Genomic DNA, 19,629 nt, shown 5'->3' on the forward strand with positions numbered 1-19,629 from the left:
AATAATATATATATTTTGCCCCTTCTGAATTTTGGGGGGGGGCAGTAAAAAAAAAATCCCGGTTTTTTTGCCTTTGGGAAAAAATATTTAAAAATATTTTTAACAAATATTTGAAAAACATTTGAAAAAACAATATTTTTCCCCCTTCTGAATCTGACGTGTTTTTTTTTTGGGGGGGGGGGGAGAAAAAAAGCCCGGTTTTTTTCCTGCCTTTCTTCCAAGCAGTGGTTGGAAAGATGGAAAGGAGGCAGCGGCCCCTCCTGGCGGCAGATGGGAACTGCAGGCTTGCCGTGAAATTTCTGCCTTTTTTAATATATATATATATATAATTGTTTTCTGAGGTTTTCGCGGGTGTTTGTATGTAGGTCTTTGGTTATTCGGGTTTTCTCCCGCGTAAAATTGGAAGTGTCTTGGCGACGTTTCGACGAAGTCTCATTCGTCATCTTCAGGCTTCAGCTGAAGCCTGAATCCATACATACAGACACCCACTATGAAGATGTAGAACGACCACAAACACGAAGCCAAACAACAGCAATGCAGCTCACCAGCTCAAATCCCCCTGCAACTCAGACTAATCTGAGCACAACCAAGCCCCCACCCAAACAAGACACACCCCCATCCAATCAGAGCACAAAAAAACCCCCATCCAATCAGAGCACAGCCAAGCTCCCACCCAATCAGTTCAACCCCCCACTAGCAGTTAAAAAGGAAGAAACAGCTGCAATCACACATTGCTCCCAGAAGCACGAAGCTGAAGCCTGAAGATGATGAATGAGACTTCGTCGAAACGTCGCCAAGACACTTCCAATTTTACGTGGGAGAAAACCCGAAATTATATATATATATATATATATAATATATATATATATAATATTATATATATATATATATAGCCAATCCAGAGCATTAAAAAGAAACAGCTCAGCCTGGGGAGCAGCACGAAGCTGAAGCCTGAAGATGACGAATGAGACTTCGTCGAAACGCCGCCAAGACACTTCCAATTTTACGTGGAGAAAACCCGAACAACCAAAGACCTATATACAAACACCCGTGAAAACCTCAGAAAACAAATATATATATATATATATATATATATATATATATATATATATATATATATATATATATATATATATATATATATATATATATATATATATATATATATCCCAAAAAGATTTCATTCAAAAATATTTTATTCTCACAGTCGAGATATTTGGGAGGGGACTGCGACCCCTCCCTCTGCAATCCTTCCTCCCCAGGTTTTTTCTTTTATTTTCTTTTAAATACTAAATACTAATACTAATACTACCCATTTGGGAAGCCCTCCCCCCAAAATGAAATATTTTGGAAAATATTATTTTTTTAAAAAAGGCAGGACATTATATTTCCCTAAAGGAGAAATGGAGAAACATGGGGGGTTTTTTTAGAGGCGGGAAACAGCCCCCGCCCCCAAAAATCTTTCTTAATAGCCCACAGCGGATGATTAAAGAGATTATTGAAAGAGGGAACCAAATATCTAGATGGCTCTATCCATAAGCGAAGCAAACCCCGCCGGCAGAAGCCCATTTCGAGACGAGGGTGTTTCGAAGCGCCTTGCGGCAAAGCTGGACAAGCTAACCCAGGGGTCGGCAACCTTAAAACACTCAAAGAGCCACAAAGGTCCTAACCGGAAGCCCCCCCCGCCCCAAGTTCAATTCTGGAGCCGATCGGAAGTCCGGTTCCCCCCACCATAGAGTCTCCTCCTAGCGTGGCGTCCTTTTTCCTCTACTTGTTCTAACCAAAAGCCCTATTAATGGTGGAGCCGACTGGCGACAGGGAGCCGCAGCAGAGGGATGAAAGAGCCACACATGCGGCTCCAGAGCCCCAGGTTGCCGACCCCTGAGCTAACCATAGCCGAAGGGTAGGATTAGATTGAACAAAAGCAAGACCCTCACCCCAAGATCCAACCCATGACAAAAGACCACATTAGCCACAAGAGGAATTGCCCGCCCGACACCCATTTAGGAACACAAAATCCCATAATGCACCAATCCCAAACTTCTTCAAAGTTACAGAAACTGTAAAAGATCCACCATCCACCCAATCTCGGGTCCTCTTCTTTCAACGACCCCATAATCCCTTTGCCGGGGTGGAGTCTGGGCAACTGAATGGAGCTAGCAGAGTGGCCGGATGCCCTTCTTGTCACCAATGCGGAGTTTTGTTCAGCAGATATAGTCTCTTATTTTTTTTAAAATTGTTTTAATATGATACACAATCTGACAACACACAACATATAACGTATAAATATTTCCTATTTCTAAACAGCGTTTCTTAGTGGTCTTCTTCAACTTTTATATCTTTCCCCTCAAAATCACATTTGTTATTTTATTTTATTTCTTATCCCCTTTTCTTTATTTACATTAAATTATCTAATACTAATAGCTTTACTTTTCTAGATTCTTATATATTTATTATTTACATATTGTACATTTCTGTACATTCTAATTTCTCCCCTTTAATTTTTTTCCCTTTATTTCTAGACTCAAGCCATTCATAGCATTTATTCCAGATTATATAATTATCTGTGTCTTCTTTCTCTTTAATTTCTTTTGTTATTGATTATTGAGACTATTTATGGTTAAACAGTCTCTTATTCTGAATCCTTTTTTTTTTTTTTGGCAGCGAATTTGGTTGTCTTGGTTGAACTTTTGCAAAGTTGGTTCCAACTCTCTCTCTCTCTTTTTTTTGCAATGCATTTTATAAAATTCTTTTGGTCTGCAAAGACTCTTTAATAAAAGTTACTTTTAAATTATTTTGGGGGGGGGTCCCTTCTTTTTATATATCTTCTTTTTGGAAACTTGGGAGCTTTTAAGAGGGGTAAACTTCAACTCCCAAATGCTCTTTGCCGGCTGGGAAATTTTGAAAGTTGCATTTTCCAACCCTCCAAAGTTTCCAACCTTCCAAAAAATTTGGTTTATATTCAGCATCAAAGCACTGAAAAAAAGGGAAAGGTGGATTTCGCCCCCACTCCTCCTCCCTCTTCTCCTCCCCTCCTTTCCTTGTTGAGACGTTGGTCGTACGACTGGAGCATTTCTGCAGGCGTGTAAAAAAAAGGGGACGCGCTGTGAGCAGGATTCGAACCTGCGCGGGGAGCCCCCATTGGATTTCAAGTCCAACGCCTTAACCACTCGGCCATCACAGCTCGCTCTGAATGGTTTTTTTGACGCCTTTCCCAAAATGGATCCCTTGTGATCTTGCGGGGATCTCCCCGTGAAAGCTTTGCAAGCAAGGTGAACAAAACCCCGCGGATAATAAATGCTTCTTTATTAAATAGCCAGGTGTTTCTTTCTTGGATTCACCTGGGGAATTCTCTCTCTCTCTTCTTTCTCTATCGCTTTCTCTCTCTCTTTTTCCCTTTCTTCTTTCTCTATTTCTTTTCTTTCTCTATTTCTTTTTTTCTCTTGTCCTCTCTTTCTTTTTCTCTCTGTTCCCTTTGCTTACTTTTCCTTTCTCTATTTTCTTTCTTTCTCTTCCTTCCTTTCTTTCTCTATCACTTTCTCTCTTCCCTTCTTTTCCCCTTCTTTTCTTTCTATTTTCTTTTCTTTCTCTATTTCTTTTCTTTCTCTATTTCTTTTCTTTCTCTTTCCCTCTCTTTTGTTTTCTCTATCTCTGTCCCCTTTGCTTACTTTTCCTTTCTCTATTTTCTTTCTTTCTCTTCCTTCCTTTCTTTCTCTATCGCTTTCTCTCTCTTTTCCCCTTCTTTTTTCCCTTCTTTTTCTTTCTCTTTCCCTCTCTTTCATTTTCTCTATCTCTGTTTCCTTTGCTTACTTTTTCTTTCTCTATTTTCTTTTCCTTTCTTCTTTCTCTTTCTTTTCTTTCTCTTTCCCTCTCTTTCTTTTTCTCTATCTCTCCTTTGCTTACTTTTTCTTTCTCTATTTTCTTTCTTTCCCTTCCTTTCTTTCTCTATCGCTTTCTCTCTTTTCCCTTTCTTCTTTCTCTATTTCTTTTCTTTCTCTTTCCCTCTTTCTTTTTCTCTATCTCTCCTTCGCTTACTTTTTCATTCTCTATTTTCTTTCTTTCCCTTCCTCCCTTCCTCTATCGCTTTCTTTCACTCTCTCTCTCTTTCCCTTTCTTTTTTCTTTCTTTCTCTTTCTCCTTTCTCTTCCTTTCTCTATTGCTTTCTTTCTCTTTTGCTTTTTTCTTCTCTCTTTCCCTTCCTTCCTTCCTTTCCGTCTTTCTTTTCCTCCCCACTTTCTTTTCCATTCTTTCTTTCTCCCTTTCTTTCTCTATTTTTATTTCTCTTTCCTGCTCATTCTTTCTCTTTTCTTTCTTTCCCTTTCTTTTCTTTTCTTTTCTTTTCTTTTCTTTTCTTTTCTTTTCTTTTCTTTTCTTTTCTTTTCTTTTCTTCTCTTTTCTTTTCTTTTCTTTTCTTTCTTTCTTTTTCTTTCTCCTTCCTTCCTCCCTTTCTCTCTCTCCTTAGTTAGCCCTAGGAGCTTTCATAAAATTCCCGCTTTTTGTGTGTGTGCATGCATATAAGAGGATTTTTGCTTTCAGGAATCCTGGTTCAAAAGATACAGAAGGAATCCCGGGGTGAGATTGAGAGGTTTGTACAGCAAAACTTTATTGCCGCACAGAGCCTCCCATAAGTCTCTATTTAAGTAGCTGTTTAGATCAGGGGTCTCCAACCTTGGCAACTTTAAGACTTGCGGACTTCAACTCCCAGAATACCTCAGCCAGCTTTGCTGGCTTTGCTGGCTGAGGAATTCTGGGAGTTGAAGTCCGCAAATCTTAAAGTTGTCAAGATTGGAGACCTCTGTTTAGACATCTCCAGGAGATGGGCAATTTGCCCGTAGTTAAGATGGCGGCCGGAGAGAGCAAGAGAGAGCGAGAGAGCGAAGGCGGCCTTCAAAGTCTCGCGAGGCTGAGCGAAGCCCGACCCCAACCGGAGAGGGAAAAGCGAGGCTGGGCCTAGCCGGTTGCCAGGGCAACGGTGCGGCCTACCAACCAGACCCGCAGCCTGAGAAATCTTGATCTGCGGGCGGGAAACGGCCGGGTATGCTGTATGGGGGCGGGGGGAGGGGGTGTGTCGCTAGTAGGGCAAGAGAGTATTTGGGGGCGGCGGGAACCAAAAGCGAAATCTGTTGTAAAAAATCTGCGTTCACACGATACGCGGGGGTGCTGAGCAGGGTTGGCGCTTTCGGTGGGGGTCACGTGTTCAGGGAGCTCGGAAGGATTGGTTGGTTTGAGCCCTCCCGGCCCCTTCCCCGCGCCAACCCCTTTAAACGGGTTAACCCGTGTTAAGCGACACGTGTGAACGCAGCCTCCTGCTTCAAAACAAAAAACTGGAGGGACGTGGAGAATGAAAACTGGCTCGAATGGTCTCCTCTCCAGGGACTTTGGAGGGGTTTGGATGCTCTCAGGAGACCTCATGCTGTCAGCCCCCTCTCTTTTCCTCCCCCCCTCCCATCCCGCAACAACAACCCTGCGAGGTAGGCTTGGCCCAAGTTTGCCCCGACGGCTTCCACAGATGAGGATGCCCTTTGACTTTGCAAAGGATGTGTTTATTTGCATTATTATTATTATTATTATTATTATTATTATTATTATTATTATTATTATTATTATTATTATTATTATTATTATTATTATTATTATCTATCTTTATTCATTAAACATGAAACTCAGTCAACTGAACATTATTATTATTATTATTATTATTATTATCTATCTTTATTCATTAAACATGAAACTTAGTCAACTGAACATTATTATTATTATTATTATTATTATTATACTTTATTCATTAAAAATGAAACTCTATCAACTGAACATTCAAAAATACTATTATTATTATCATTATCATCATTATTAAAAATATTAATTTTCCATTGATTTTTCTCATTTAGGAAGAAGACCCTTAAAAGTAGCCCCGGATCTGTGAAAGGGAGAAATCCGCAGCTGGATTTTTGCACCCACCCACCCCCCACCAAAATGGGGATCCTGAATGAGCCCCGATAAAAAAATATATCCGGGTTTGAAGACTCCGTTGCTCTTGTCTGGAGATCGGTGCACACAAAGTAGGTTACAAAGTGGAGAAAGCAGACCAAATTCCCCTTGCTAAGCAAGACAGTTGTTTAGTGACCTTTGTTCCGTTTTACGACCTGTTTCGCCACGGGGGGTTGGTGGTGGTGGTGAAGTGATCGCATGCAGTTGTTAATGACCAACATGGTTGTTCAGTGAATCTGGCCGCCCCGTTGATGCTGCTTGTCATAAAAAAGTGATCGCACAATCTTGGGATGCTGCAACCGTCATAAAGCAGGTTGCCAAGCGTTTAAATTGTGATCAAGGGACCGTGGGGGTGCGGCAAAGGTCGTAAGTCTGAAAAACGGTCATAAGTCGGTTTTTTCAGTGCCGTTGGACCTTCCAACGGTCGCTAAGCAAATTTTGTAACTCAAGGACTACCTGAATACAAATTGGTACTACCACCTCCCATCAATTTGATGAGGATCGTTTGTGGCTGTCCGTTCCAGAAGTGCTTTTTCAAACGTTTTTCTTCGAAGACGTTTCGCTTCTCCTCCGAGAAGCTTCTTCAGTTCTTCAGAGCAAAGGAGCAAAGTTCTTTAGAACTGAAGAAGCTTCTCGGAGGAGAAGTGAAACGTCTTCAAAAGAAAAAACCCAGAAAGGCCAGCGGCCTCTTTGGAAAAAAAGCACCTTTGGGCAACTATGACCTGGATGATGGATAATTTCCATAGGCATTGTTTGTAGATGCAAAGTTTCCCCTGTCCATAAACCTGCCTTAGAGTTCCTGCTGTTTTTGAATTTTAATTTTTGCTAGGGTGTATGATGAATGGCTGCAGGAACTGAAGAAAAGTCTAGGGGCGACATCAAATTGTGACCCAGGCCCATGTAGGTATTATTAAACGCAATCAGTTCGAGAACAAACAGACTTTATTAGAACAGCTGAGAATTAAACTCATTCTCGGCGTCGTCCAAACTAAATCGAAGCAAATTCTCCATAACACAATTCTTCAGTCTTATCACCAACCTTGGTCTAATTAGGCAAACTGCCAAAGGCTTTTCTTGGCAAAAGTTCAGAAGCAGAAGAAATAAATGCAGCAAGAGAAGAAGCAAGGCTATCAACATTGTTTTCCGACAAAGAGCCCAAGAGCCGTTGCTGGTCTTTTAAGCCTTATGGGAGGGGCCAATCATCTCCTGGCCCTTCTCCTGAGTCGTCCTCTCTGCTTGAGCTGCTCTTGCCTTTTGGCAGCTCTTCTCATGCGTGCATTAGGAACAGGCTCCTCCTGTTCCTCTGCCTCACTACTGTCAGCCTCTGGAGGCTCCGGAGTCCGCACCTCACTCCCCGATGGTCCTGGTCCCACCTCTGCCTCCAGGACTGGCCCATGTTCTTCCTCAGCCTCATCGCTGTCCGACTCCAGCTCCACGGTTTGTTGGCGGACCACAACACATAACAGTGGTGTTCCAATATTTGGAGGGGCTGCCCTAAAGAAGAGGGGGGTCAACCTATTTCCTGAAGCCTCTGAAGGCAGGACGAGAAGCAATGGATCAAAGAGAAAAGCAACCTAGAATTGAGGACTAATTTCTTGATAGTGGGAACAGCCTTTCTCCAACCCTGGAGGCTTTTAGAAATTGGATGACATTTGTCTGAAATGGCACAGGGTCTCCTGCTTGAGCGGAGGGCTGGACTAGAAGACCTCTGAAGCCCCTTCCACTCTGTTAATTCTGCATTCTGTGTATAGATGTTTCTCCTTGGGCTGTGAGGATATTTTTTTTTGGGTCTTTCGCAGGAAAGGAGAAGATGCCGTTGGTCAACGGGCTGGTTCCCTCTCGATTTCTGGTCCTAACAGCTCATCTGGTCATTGTCATCACCATCTTCTGGTCCAGGGTGAGTGCCTCCTTCCTAGTTTCAATTCATGGTCCCTCGGACCTCTTCCAAATATCCCCTTCCTTCCCTCTCAGTTTCCTTTTGCATTTATGATGTTTCCTCGAAAACAAGAGCCCAGAGATGTTTGGTTTAGTCTTTGAGGAATGCAATGGGACAGCTGGCCCTGGCCGACTCGCCCCTGGACAATTTAACAGTTATGTCTAATGACATATTGTAATTTTTTGCCCTTTGCATTTCATTCTGTCCCTCCTTTTGCATCCTTTTAAAAATGATTCTATTTCCACCATTTCTTTGATATTAGTGCAACTCTTGTCCCGCCGTGAGTCGGCCATGGCGAGTTGGACACAGTAAATGGTCACTTAAAGTACTGTAATAAAAGTGGGATAAAAATCATATAGAAATAGAATTGGATGGATGGATGGATGGATGGATGGATGGATGGATGGATGGATGGGAGGGATGGATGGATAGATAGATAGATAGATAGATAGATAGATAGATAGATAGATAGATAGATAGATAGATAGATGTGATAGATAGACAAGATAGATTGAAGATAGAGATGATAGATAAATGATAGATACATGGATGGATAGATAAATACGGATGGATTATGGATAGATGGATGGATATAGATGACAGCAATGATAGATGAAAGATACATAGGAGAGAGACAGATAGAAGATAGCTAGATAGCTATCAGAATAGATAGGATAGATATGGATAGAAGATACATAGAGATAAATGATAGATGGATATAGATATAGATATAGATATAAATAATAGAAATGATAGATGAGATACATAGGAGAGAGATAGAAGATTGATAGATATGATAGATGGAGATGGCCAAACAATGTCGGCTGGCGGCCCCCAGGGGCAGGGCCTTCTCTGTGGGAGCTCCTACGCTCTGGAACGAGCTTCCCCCTGGTTTACGTCAAGTGCCTGATCTTCGGACCTTTCACCGTGAGCTGAAAACGCACCTATTTATTCAAGCGGGATTGGCCTAAAATTTTATTGGGGTTATTTATATTTTAATATTTTAAATCGTTTTAAATTTGGCCACCTTATAATATGTTTGTTTTAATTTCTTTTAATATTTATACTGTATTTTATTTATTTTTTTATTTTTTTATTATTATTATTTTTATTTATTTTTTTTTTATTATTATTTATTATTTATTATTATTTATTTTTTTATTATTATTTATTTATTTATTTATTTTATTTATTTTATTAAATTTTTATACCGCCCTTCTCCCGAAGGACTCAGGGCGGTGTACAGCCAAGATAAAACACGAAATATATACAAGTTAAAACATTTAAAACCTAGCAAATTACAAAAAGGCTGAATATTAAAATTTAGTTTTAAAATTTTAAAAATATTAATAAAACCCCAAATTAAAATTTGACACTATTATGCCAGTCCCGCTTGAATAAATAGGTGTGTTTTGAGCTCACGACGGAAGGTCCGAAGATCAGGCACTTGACGTAAGCCAGGGGGAAGTTCGTTCCAGAGCGCCGGTGCCCCCACAGAGAAGGCCCTGCTCCTGGGGGCCGCCAGCCGACACTGTTTGGCGGACGGCACCCTGAGGAGACCCTCTCTGTGAGAGCGTACGGGTCGGTGGGAGGCATAAGGTAACAGCAGGCGGTCTCGTAAGTACCCGGGTCCTAAGCCATGGAGCGCTTTAAAGGTGGTAACCAAAATCTTGAAGCGCACCCGAAAGACCACAGGAAGCCAGTGCAGGCTACGGAGCAGTGGTGTTACGTGGGAGCCACGAGCGGCTCCTGTTACCACTCGCGCAGCCGCATTCTGGACTAACTGTAGCCTCCGGGTGCACCTCAAGGGCAGCCCCATGTAGAGAGCATTGCAGTAATCCAACCTAGATGTAACCAGAGCGTGAGTGACCGTGCATAAGGCATCCCGGTCAAGGAAGGGACGCAACTGGTGGACCAAGCGAACTTGGTAAGAAGCCCTCCTGGAGACGGCCGCCAGATGTTCATCAAAGGACAGCCGTCCATCCAGGAGGACGCCCAAGTTGCGCATCCTTTCGGTTGGGGCCAATGACTCGCCCGCAGCTGACTGTGCCGGGGTGCCGGCATCCACAGCCACTCCGTCTTGGAGGGATTGAGCTTGAGTCTGTTTCTCCCCATCCAGACCCGTACAGCTTCCAGGCACCGGGACAGCACTTTTTTACTTGGCTGTACACCGCCCTGCGTCCTTTGGGAGAAGGGCGGTATAAAAATTGAATAAAATAAATAAAATAAATAATAGGTAATAGGTAATGATAGATGAAAGATATCTATGTGATAGACAGGATAGACAGACAGACAGAGAGCGATAATGATAGACAGATATAGAGATGATGAAATGATAGATGCATAGATAGATCGAGAGACGGATGGGTGGGTGGATCAGTTTTTACATCGACAGCCCTCCCCTTTTCTGTCTCCCTCCACCAAACCTCTGCACGCTTTGAAAACAAGGGAGAGGCCCGGCTTTGCTGCCCCACTGCTCCAAAACCCGACCGAAAGAGCCTAGCGCCCCTAGCCAGCTATTCCTGCAGGCTGGCCCTCCTTCCCCTCTTTTATTCCATTTTATTTTTTCCCTCCAGGAAAACAATGTCCGCGCTTCCCTCCCTCTTCAGTGTACGCCGGAAGAATATAACCAACGAGACACCGAGTGAGTCATTTTACCGCCGCTGCTAAAATCCACCTTTGCTGCAGTCGAGGAATAGCCTGAATTTCAAAATTTTGTTTGAGAGGTTTTCTGGTTCCTGATGCTCTTTGCTTTTTGGGTCAACAAGAGACGAGAAGCTTTTTTTCCGGAGTAGTTAGAAGAGAGAATTTTGGGGGCAGCTAAAAAAATGCTACAAATACATTTGTAGCCCTCCCCCAAGTTTCTTGATTTCTCTTTGTTGTCTTGCAGCAGAAACGCCCCCAAATCCTGGATTTTTAAAACGTTTTTATTGAACTCGCAAATGGGGGAAGGTTAAAAACAAACAAAACCAAACCCAGATTGGTTGATCTTAAGAGGCCAATCATGAATGCAAAACTTGAGTACAGTGAGTACCGAGTGAAGACAAGCTAGTTTATACCGTAAAATCTTGAAAACAGTACTTCTCAACTTCGGCTGCTTTAAGCTGCGGGGACTTCAGCTCCCAGAATTCACCGGGGAATTCTGGGAGTTGAAGTCCACCCAGCTTAAAGCTGACTGTGGTTGTGAAATACTGTATATTTCACTTGCTTTGGCCTGCGGGATATTTAATCTCCGGTTGGCCTTTTCAAATAAGCCGTGACTTGTGGAAAGAAGCCGCCATTTCATGCTTTCTGGGTTTTTGCTAAGGTGCGTCAACATGGTTGGCCGCAGAGGTGGTGTTTTATCACCCATCTCCTTCCACTTACGACTGTAACTTTGTGGCTTGTATCCTTACGATTTATACTGATATTGTTTCCTGATTGCTTATTTGTAGCCTATGACTATCATTAAGTGTTGTATCATTAAGTGTTAAATTTGTAGCCTATGACTATCATTAAGTGTTGTAAATATTGTCCCTTGATGAAGGTATCTGTTATGTACACTGAGAGCATATGCACCAAGACAAATTCCTTGTGTGTCCAATCACACTTGGCCAATAAAGAATTCTATTCTATTCTATTCAGCCGGTTCAGGCCGGTTCGGGCGAACTGGTAGCAGCAACTGCAGGTAGGCCTACTCTCCCACCCATCCGCCCTGGCGTAATGCCGTCCTATTTAGCCCCATTTTCGAGGCTGGGTGACTGCACGGGAAGCATGCACACGAGCAAAGTGTTTGCGCGGAAGGCCGGCCGTATGTGTGGAAGGCGCGCGCAAAGCAAACATGCGCACGAGAGACGAACTGGTGGTACGAATATGTGAAACTCACCGCTGGTCAGCCGAGATTAAAAAACGCAACCAAAGGCAGGGAACGAAATATGACACGTTTTAAATATAAAAAGGATTTATTTTTTTTATTTGCATTTATATCCCGCCCTTCTCCGAAGACTCAGGGCGGCTTACACTATGTCAAGCAATAGTCTTCATCCTATTTGTATATTTATATACAAAGTCAACTTTTTATTGCCCCCAACAATCTGGGTCCTCATTTTACCTACCTTATAAAGATGGAAGGCTGAGTCAACCTTGGGCCTGGTGGGACTTGAACCTGCGGTAACTGCAAGCAGCTGCTGTTAATAACAGACTGTCTTACCAGTCTGAGCCACAGAGGTCCACATTTGTCTCCTTTGGCTGGTCCACCCGCAATTGAAGCGACCATATCGGCCATTGGAATCTCTTTGCAAGTTTTAGCTGTGTCTCTTCACGGTTTTTTGTCTCTTTTCTAGGATGGTGGTGGCCTTGTCCGTAACCCTCGGGCTGTTTGTGGTAGAGCTGGCCGGCTTTCTCTCCGGGGTGTCCATGTTCAACAATGTGCAAAGTCTGCTTTGTATCCTTCGTAAAGAAAACGGGGCTCAGAGGATGGGATGGGATGGGCTGAGAGAACCTCCCTTAAAAAAAAAAAACCTTCGAAAAATGACTCGACCATAGAGGCGAGGCGAGCCCCAAAATCATGAAAGCAAATTGCCCGGAAGGGGCCCACATTCATTTAACGACGATATGGGGGGAAAAAGTGACTTAACGACCTGTCCTCACACCGGTGACCATCCCGCCACTTCTGAGACCGCGAGACCACAGTTTAGACATTCAGCGACCGGTTTTTAGTTGAGCTTTACTTTTAGTTTACTTTGTTGTCATTGCACCTGGTACAACGGAATTAAAGGTACCTCTTCGGTGTACATTATAATTATAAAAACTGGGTTGAGGGGTGGTATCCACTTATTTTTTCTACCGGTTCGCAAATGTGAGCATGCACCCGTCCACGCAGGCGCCCGGCCTTCCCCGCATAAGCTTTGCTGGCGCCTGGGCCTTCCGTGCACGCGCCCTGTCAGGGTTCCAAGGAACGCCCCCAACGAAATAAAGCTCGGAGGCTTGAGATTCCTCAAAGTCCCAATTTATTAGAGATATCATGTTGGCACAGCTGGGAGAACCCGAATCTGAAAGCTTCCAGGTTTTCCACACCCAATTGACAGTTCACAGCCCTTCCCCACACCCACAAGTTCATCACATTGTCCAATCAATTCTTCACACTCATTGTATACAATCTTCAGGCAGTCTCCCATCAGACGCAGGCAAAAGTCCTTGAATATGGAATGTTGTTATGGCTAACCTTCTACCGCTCCAACAACAACCCCCTCCAAACTTCCCCAGCTAAAATATGTGGCAGTTAAGAAGCAAAAAAGAAAATGATCTTCTAAAACTGACAGGCCCAGCCTAAAAACGTATCTAAATAGGATGGCATAGAGCTGGGGCATGTGAGTGGGGCCACCCGCGATTTCCACTACAGGTGAACTGATCCGAACCGGCTGAATTCCAGCTGTGGTGGGTTGGCATTTACGAACGATGGCAGCGTCTCGGCTCGTTTCCCCCACACACACTTCCAAGTCAGAAAGGGAATGATAAGAATTTCTTGGATTTAATATCCCGTCTGGCTTTCCCGACCGGGACATGACGATTTGATGAAGGATAGGGATTAACTCGGGCAGAAAAGCAAAACATTTCGGATTAAAGTTACCTGCTTTGATTAAAGGGCTGACCGGTAAGTCCTCGGGTTACGACCGCAATGGCGCTCCAAATTCCTGTCGCTGAGCGAGACGGGGAGGTTAAGTGAGTTTGGGGCCCCCTCATTTTGCGATCTTTCTGGCCACCGTTGTTAAAGCGAGTCGCTGCAGGCGTTAAGTTAGTAACCCAGCTTTTTAAGGGAATCTGGCTGGCCTGCGGACTTTCGGTTGTCGGAAGGTCGCGAAAGAGGGTTCGCGTGATTCCCGGGACGCTGCCACCGTCATAAATACAAGCTGGTTTGCCAGACACTCCGATATGGATCACGTGACCGCGGGGATTGCTGCAACGGTCATAGGTGTGAGAAACGGTCATAAGTCACTTTTTTCCCCAGAGCTGTTGTAACTTTGAACGGTCACTAAATGAATTGTTGTAAGTCAGGGGCTACCTGTATTCCTTTCTGTCTCCTTATTTTTCAGCCGTTCAAGAGTTAGGAAGTTTGCCACACAATTGCTTCCCTGATTTATCTACCTACCTTCCTTCCTTCCCTCTTCTTTTTTCCTTCCTTTTCCTTTCCTCCTTCCTTCATTCCTTTCTTTCCTCCTCTCCTTCCTTCCCTCCTTTGGTCTTTTTTCCTCTCCTCCCTTTCCTCCTTCATTTTCCTTTCCTCCTTCCTTCCCTCCCACTCCCCTTCCCTTCTCTCTTCCCTCTTCTTCCTTTTCTTTCTTTCCTTCCTTCCTCCTTCTGTCTTTTCCCTCTCCTCCCTTTCCTTCTTTCCTTCCCTCCTCTGCTTCCTTCCCTCCTTCCTTTCCTTCCCTCCTTCCCTCCCCTTCTTCTCTCTTCCCTCTTCTTCCTTCTCTTTCTTTTCCTTCCTTCCCTCCTTCTTTCTGTCTTTTTTCCTCTCCTCCCTTCCTTTACTTTACTTTCCTCCTTTCTTCCCTCCCCTCCTCCCTTCCTTCCTTCCTTCCTTCCGTCTTCCTTCTCTTTCTTTTTCTTCCTTCCCTCCTTCGGTCTTTTTTCCTCTCCTCCCTTTCCTTCTTTCCCTCCCTCCTCTCTTTCCCTCCCTCCTCTCCTTCCTTCCCTCCCCCTCCTTCTCTCTTCCCTCTTCTTCCTTCTCTTTCTTTCCTTCCTTCCCTCCTTCTTTCTGTCTTTTTCCTCTCCTCCTTCCTTTACTTTACTTTCCTCCTCCCTCCCTCCTCCCTTCCCTTCCTTCCTTCCGTCTTCCTTCTCTTTCTTTTTCTTCCTTCCCTCCTTCGGTCTTTTTTCCTCTCCTCCCTTTCCTTCTTTCCCTCCCTCCTCTCTTTCCCTCCCTCCTCTCCTTCCTTCCCTCCCCCTCCTTCTCTCTTCTCCTCTCCCTTCCTCCCTCCCTAAATCCTGCTTCAGTCCCTGTTGAGCAGAGCCGTGTTTTCCACCAGCCGATCCCCAGACCCAGATGGATTCCTGGCGCTCTTGGCAGGGCGCCAAACACCCCCCCCCGGTGTCCCTCCAGAGCAGGGTGGGCGAGTGGGTCTGCCTGCCATGGTTGTTGTGCTCCCTGACCGAGCCTCCTCTCTTCCCAAGCCACCCTGGCTCACGCTTCGGCAGGAGTCGCGCTGCTCTTCTTCCTCTTTGAGCAGTGGGACAGCAGCCTGTACTGGTGGATCTTTGCGTTTTGCAGGTTGGCTGTCATCCTCCCCAGGAGTCCGAGGCTAACAAACTGAGGGGCTGCAGGAGAGGGCCCAAGGAGCGGGACAATTTATTTATTTAACCATATATATACGTAGGTCTTTGGTTATTCGAGTTTTCTCCCGTGTAAAATTAGAAGTGTCTTGGCGACGTTTCGACAAAGTCTCATTCGTCATCTTCAGGCTTCCGCTTCGTGCTTGCTGAAGCCTGAAGATGACGTATGAGAGTTCGTCGAAACGTCACCAAGACACTTCTAATTTTACGTGGGAGAAAACCCGAATAACCAAAGACCTACATAGAAACACCCGCGAAAACCTCAGAAAACAAATATATATATTTATTATTGTTTTCTGAGGTTTTCTGATATATTTCTGATATATTTGGTTATTCGGGTTTTCTCCCGCGTAAAATTGGAAGTGTCTTGGCGACGTTTCGACGAAGCCTCATTCGTCATCTTCAGGCTTCAGCTTCGTGCTGAATGCTCCCAGAAGCACGAAGCTGAAGCCTGAAGATGACAAATGAGACTTCATCGAAACGTCGCCAAGACGCTTCCAATGTTAACGCGGGAGAAAACCCAAATAACCAAAGACCTACATATATACATACATACATACATACATACATACATACATACATACATATATGTTTATTTTCCTATAGGGATGCGATGGCTCAGTGGGTAAGATGCTGAGCTTGTTGATTGAAAAGTTGGCAGCTCAGCGGTTCGAATCCCTAGTGCTGCCGTGTAACGGGGTGAGCTCCTGTTACTTGTCCCAGCTTCTGCCAATCTAGCAGTTCGAAGCACATTAAAAAAAAATGCAAGTAGAAAAAATAGGGACCACCTTTGGTGGGAAGGGAACAGTGTTCCATGCCCCTTTGGCGTTGAGCCATGCCGGCCACGTGACCACGGAGATGTCTTCGGATAGCGCAGGCTCTTCGGCTTTGAAATGGAGATGAGCACCGCCCCCTAGAGTCAGGAACAACTAGATGTGCGAGGGGAACCTTTACCTTTATATATATTCTATCATGCCCCCCTCCCAGAAAAAAGAGGGCAGAAAACGACTTCAGTGACCGTGTTCATACAACAGGTTCCGTTCAGCCAAATAATTCTGATTCTGCATGGCACGGAAACTCATCCTTTGGCTTAGCAGGTTGTCGGGACCAGGCCTTTAAGATAACCCAATTTGGACCCTTGCAGCATGACTAGTCTCTATTTTTGAAGACTTTTTCCTCTGCCACCATCCCTCTACCATCCCATCCCCATTCCAAACAAATTCTAAAATCCTGTGAGAACAGCTGAGGATGGCAGACTTGCTTCCAAAGCAGGAATCATCTTCTTTTAATGACCCCATAATCCCTTGCGGGGTGGAGTCTGGGCATCTGAATGGAGCTGAGTGTTTACTGGCCGGATGCCCTTCCGGTCGCCAATGCAGAGTTATATAGAATAGAATAGAATAGAATAGAATAGAATAGAATAGAATAGAATAGAATAGAATAGAATTTTATTGGCCAAGTGTGATTGGACACACAAGGAATTTGTCTTGGTGCATATGCTCTCAGTGTACATAAAAGAAAAGATACGTTCATCAAGGTACAACATTTACAACACAATTGATGATCAATATATCAATATAAATCATAAGGATATATTCAGCAGATATATTCTCATCGTGCCCAGAGAGAGAAATATCTGCCTCTACCTAGGATCGAACTCACAGCCTCCTGATTGCGAGGCGAGAGCTCCACCTCTAGGCTGCCACACCACCCTTCCAAGGCAGGAATCCCTTTTTTTAAAAAAAAAAAATACATTTGAAACAAATCCCTCCATTGATTTCCATGACGGTGCCCTCCTTAGCGTTGGCCGCCCACTGCAGCGCTTCCATCTGCCTCTCCTTCTTCGTCTTTGAGCGCTGGGAGACGGTCACGTATTGGTACATCCTGGGCTTTTGCAGGTAGATGCCTGTCCCTGCGCGGTCGCCAATTTGCTCGCGAGGGTTCGGAATTTGGCCGATTCAGGAAGAGGGATGTTTTTCTTTGGGGGATACTGATCCTTCCCTTCTCTTTTTGTCCCCCCCCCCCGCCCCCGCCCAGTGCCTTACCTGCTGCTGTCGAGATCTTCCTGTTCATCTCCGTCTTCGGACTCAAGAAGAAGCCGTTGTGAAAAGGAGGACGAGGGCGACGACCCCTGGCCAAAAAGAGACTTTTCGTTCGGATTATCCCAGGGCAGGGAGAGCTCTACCAGAGCATGAGAGGGAGGTCAAATGCCCTTCGTTTAGGACGATCAGCTGTTTCTGGTTTTCAGCTCCATCTTTGCTCACCCCTCAATGGACAAAATTGGACTCCTTCAGGGCAAACCTCCTAGTATTGTATTTGTGATGGCACTCCTATATTCCATCAAGGGCAGTATTTACCAACCTTGGCAGCTTTAAGATGGGAGCTTCTTGGACGAGAAGTGAAACGTCTTCAAAGAAAAACAAGAAAGCCCAGTTGTCAGGGTTCCAAGGAACACCCCCAACGAAATAAAGCTCTGAGGCTTGAAGTTCCTCAAAGTAACAATTTATTAGAGATGTCATGTTGGCACAGCTGGGAAAACCCGAAACTGAAAGCTTCCAGGTTTTTCACACCCAGTTGACAGTTCACAGCCCTGCCCCATACCCACAAGTTCATCACATTGTCCAGTCAACTCTTCACACTCAATTGGATACAGTCTTCAGGCAGCCTCCGTCAGACGCAGGATGTCCTTGAATACGGAATGTTGTTAAGACTAACTTTCTACCGCTCCAACAACAACCCCCTCCCAACTTCCCCAGCTAAAATATGTGGCAGTTAAGAAACAAAAAGACAATTTCCTTCCAAAACTGACACCAGTTGCCTCTGGAAAAGGCACCTTTAGGACTTTTAAGATGGATAGACTTTCCTTCCTTCTTTTTTTTTTGAAGACATTTTGCTTCTCATCCAAGAAGCTTCTTCAGCGTATGGTGGCGGATGGAAGGATTTATACTCCTTTCAGGCAGCTGGTCATTTGCATACTTTTGGGGAGTCACTGAGGCCACTTGGAGGTTTGTCTGTATCCTCGGGGTCACCTGAGTGGTTCAAGTGGGTGTGGAGCTTTGGAAGTGCTGAAAGAACACAGACTTCCAAGTGGCCTCAACTACTCTCTAAAAGGATGCAAATGACGATCTGTCCGCAAGAAATACAAATCCTTTCCCCACCGTCCAGTCAGAGCCTGAAGAAGCTTCTTTGGATGAGAAGCGAAATGTCTTCAAAAAAACCCCCAGAAAGTCCAGTTACCTTTTGGGGGGGGGGGGACACCTTTCGGACAACCATGACCTGGACGACTGAGAATCTCCATAAACCTCTTCCCTTCCTCTATTCTTCTTCTTCCCTTCCTTCCTTCTTACCAACTTTCTACCCTGTTTCCCCCCAAATAAGACATTCCCGATAATAATAAGCACAATTGGGCTTTTGAGCGCCTGGCAATAAGGCCAAGCGCTTATTTCAGGGTTCAAATATATAGATATATTTATTTTCTGAGGTTTTCGCGGGTGTTTGTATGTAGGTCTTTGGTTATAGGTTTTCTCCCGCGTAAAATTGGAAGTGCCTTGGTGACGTTTCGACGAAGTTGAACCAAACCAAACCAAACCAAAGGCGAAATGCGAAGCCAAACAACAGCAATGCAGCTCACCAACTCAAATCCCCCTGCAATTCAGACTAACCTGAGCACAACCAAGCCCCCACCCAAACAGAACACACCCCCATCCAGAGCACAGCCAACCCCACCATCCAATCAGAGCACAGCCAACCCCCCACAACCAATCAGAACACACCTCCACCCAATCAGAACACAGCCAAGCTCCCAACCAATCAGTTTCAAACCCCCACTAGCAGTTAAAAGGAAGAAACAGCTGCCATCACACATTGCTCCTAGAAGCACGAAGCTGATAACACCTAGCCTGAAGATGACGAATGAAACTTCGTCGAAACATCGCCAAGACACTTCCAATTTTACGCGGGAGAAAACCTGAATAACCAAAGACCTACATATATATATATATATGACAGGGTCTTATTTTTGGGGAAACACCCTACGTACCTACCTACCTACCTACCTACCAACCTTTCACAAACTGGCCTGGGGGATTCTGGGAGTTGAAGTCCACAAGTCTTCTATTTGCCAAGTTTGAACCTGAATGCTACTTCACTTCCTTCACTTTGCCAATAAATAAATAAATAAATTTAAAATATCCACTGGTGATCTTGATTCCATTTTCCCCCTGTTGCATCCGAAACAATTTCACACAAATATTAAAAGTTTATATATAAAACGGTCTTTGGTATTTTACTCCTCTTGTCGATGGGTATTCCTCGATCTACCGAGAATTTCCATGATTAAGTAAGGCCCTTGTTAAAGAGAGTTGCAGCGGAGGTTTTTCATCACCGTCATTAAG

General features: G+C 44.4%; 1 protein-coding gene and 1 non-coding gene across 7 annotated transcripts; one reads left to right on the forward strand and one right to left on the reverse strand.

The window, feature by feature from the left end:
• Positions 1–3,102: 3,102 nt before the first annotated feature.
• Positions 3,103–3,184, reverse strand: TRNAS-UGA (transfer RNA serine (anticodon UGA)). Its single transcript has one exon. It is a non-coding gene; the product is annotated as a tRNA-Ser (tRNA).
• On the forward strand, positions 3,172–18,632 carry TMEM107 (transmembrane protein 107). Of its 6 annotated transcripts, none has more exons than XM_058182880.1 (7): positions 3,172–3,272; positions 5,889–6,059; positions 7,788–7,885; positions 10,501–10,568; positions 12,247–12,347; positions 17,056–17,133; positions 17,273–18,632. In XM_058182880.1, exons 2-7 carry the CDS (start codon positions 5,987–5,989, stop codon positions 17,428–17,430), a joined length of 576 nt encoding a protein of 191 aa, XP_058038863.1. In that variant the 5' UTR covers positions 3,172–3,272; positions 5,889–5,986; the 3' UTR covers positions 17,431–18,632. The 6 variants fall into 6 exon arrangements, with proteins under 6 accessions (XP_058038863.1, XP_058038862.1, XP_058038865.1 ...); XM_058182879.1 differs by lacking the exon at positions 3,172–3,272 and adding an exon at positions 4,925–5,035; XM_058182882.1 differs by lacking the exons at positions 3,172–3,272; positions 17,056–17,133 and adding exons at positions 5,084–5,471; positions 15,077–15,173.
• Positions 18,633–19,629: the final 997 nt, after the last annotated feature.

Source organism: Ahaetulla prasina, chromosome 4 (assembly GCF_028640845.1).
Source record: "Ahaetulla prasina isolate Xishuangbanna chromosome 4, ASM2864084v1, whole genome shotgun sequence".
NCBI lineage: Eukaryota > Metazoa > Chordata > Lepidosauria > Squamata > Colubridae > Ahaetulla > Ahaetulla prasina.

Excerpts from the sequence above, each read along its gene's own strand:
- TMEM107 (XM_058182880.1), top strand. The coding sequence starts at position 5,987 with ATGAGCCCCGATAAAAAAATATATCCGGGTTTGAAGACTCCGTTGCTC. Across the intron at positions 12,348-17,055 it reads CAATGTGCAAAGTCTGCTTT|CGCTTCCATCTGCCTCTCCT; the intron begins GTATCCTTCGTA and ends CGCCCACTGCAG. Across the intron at positions 17,134-17,272 it reads TACATCCTGGGCTTTTGCAG|TGCCTTACCTGCTGCTGTCG; the intron begins GTAGATGCCTGT and ends GCCCCCGCCCAG.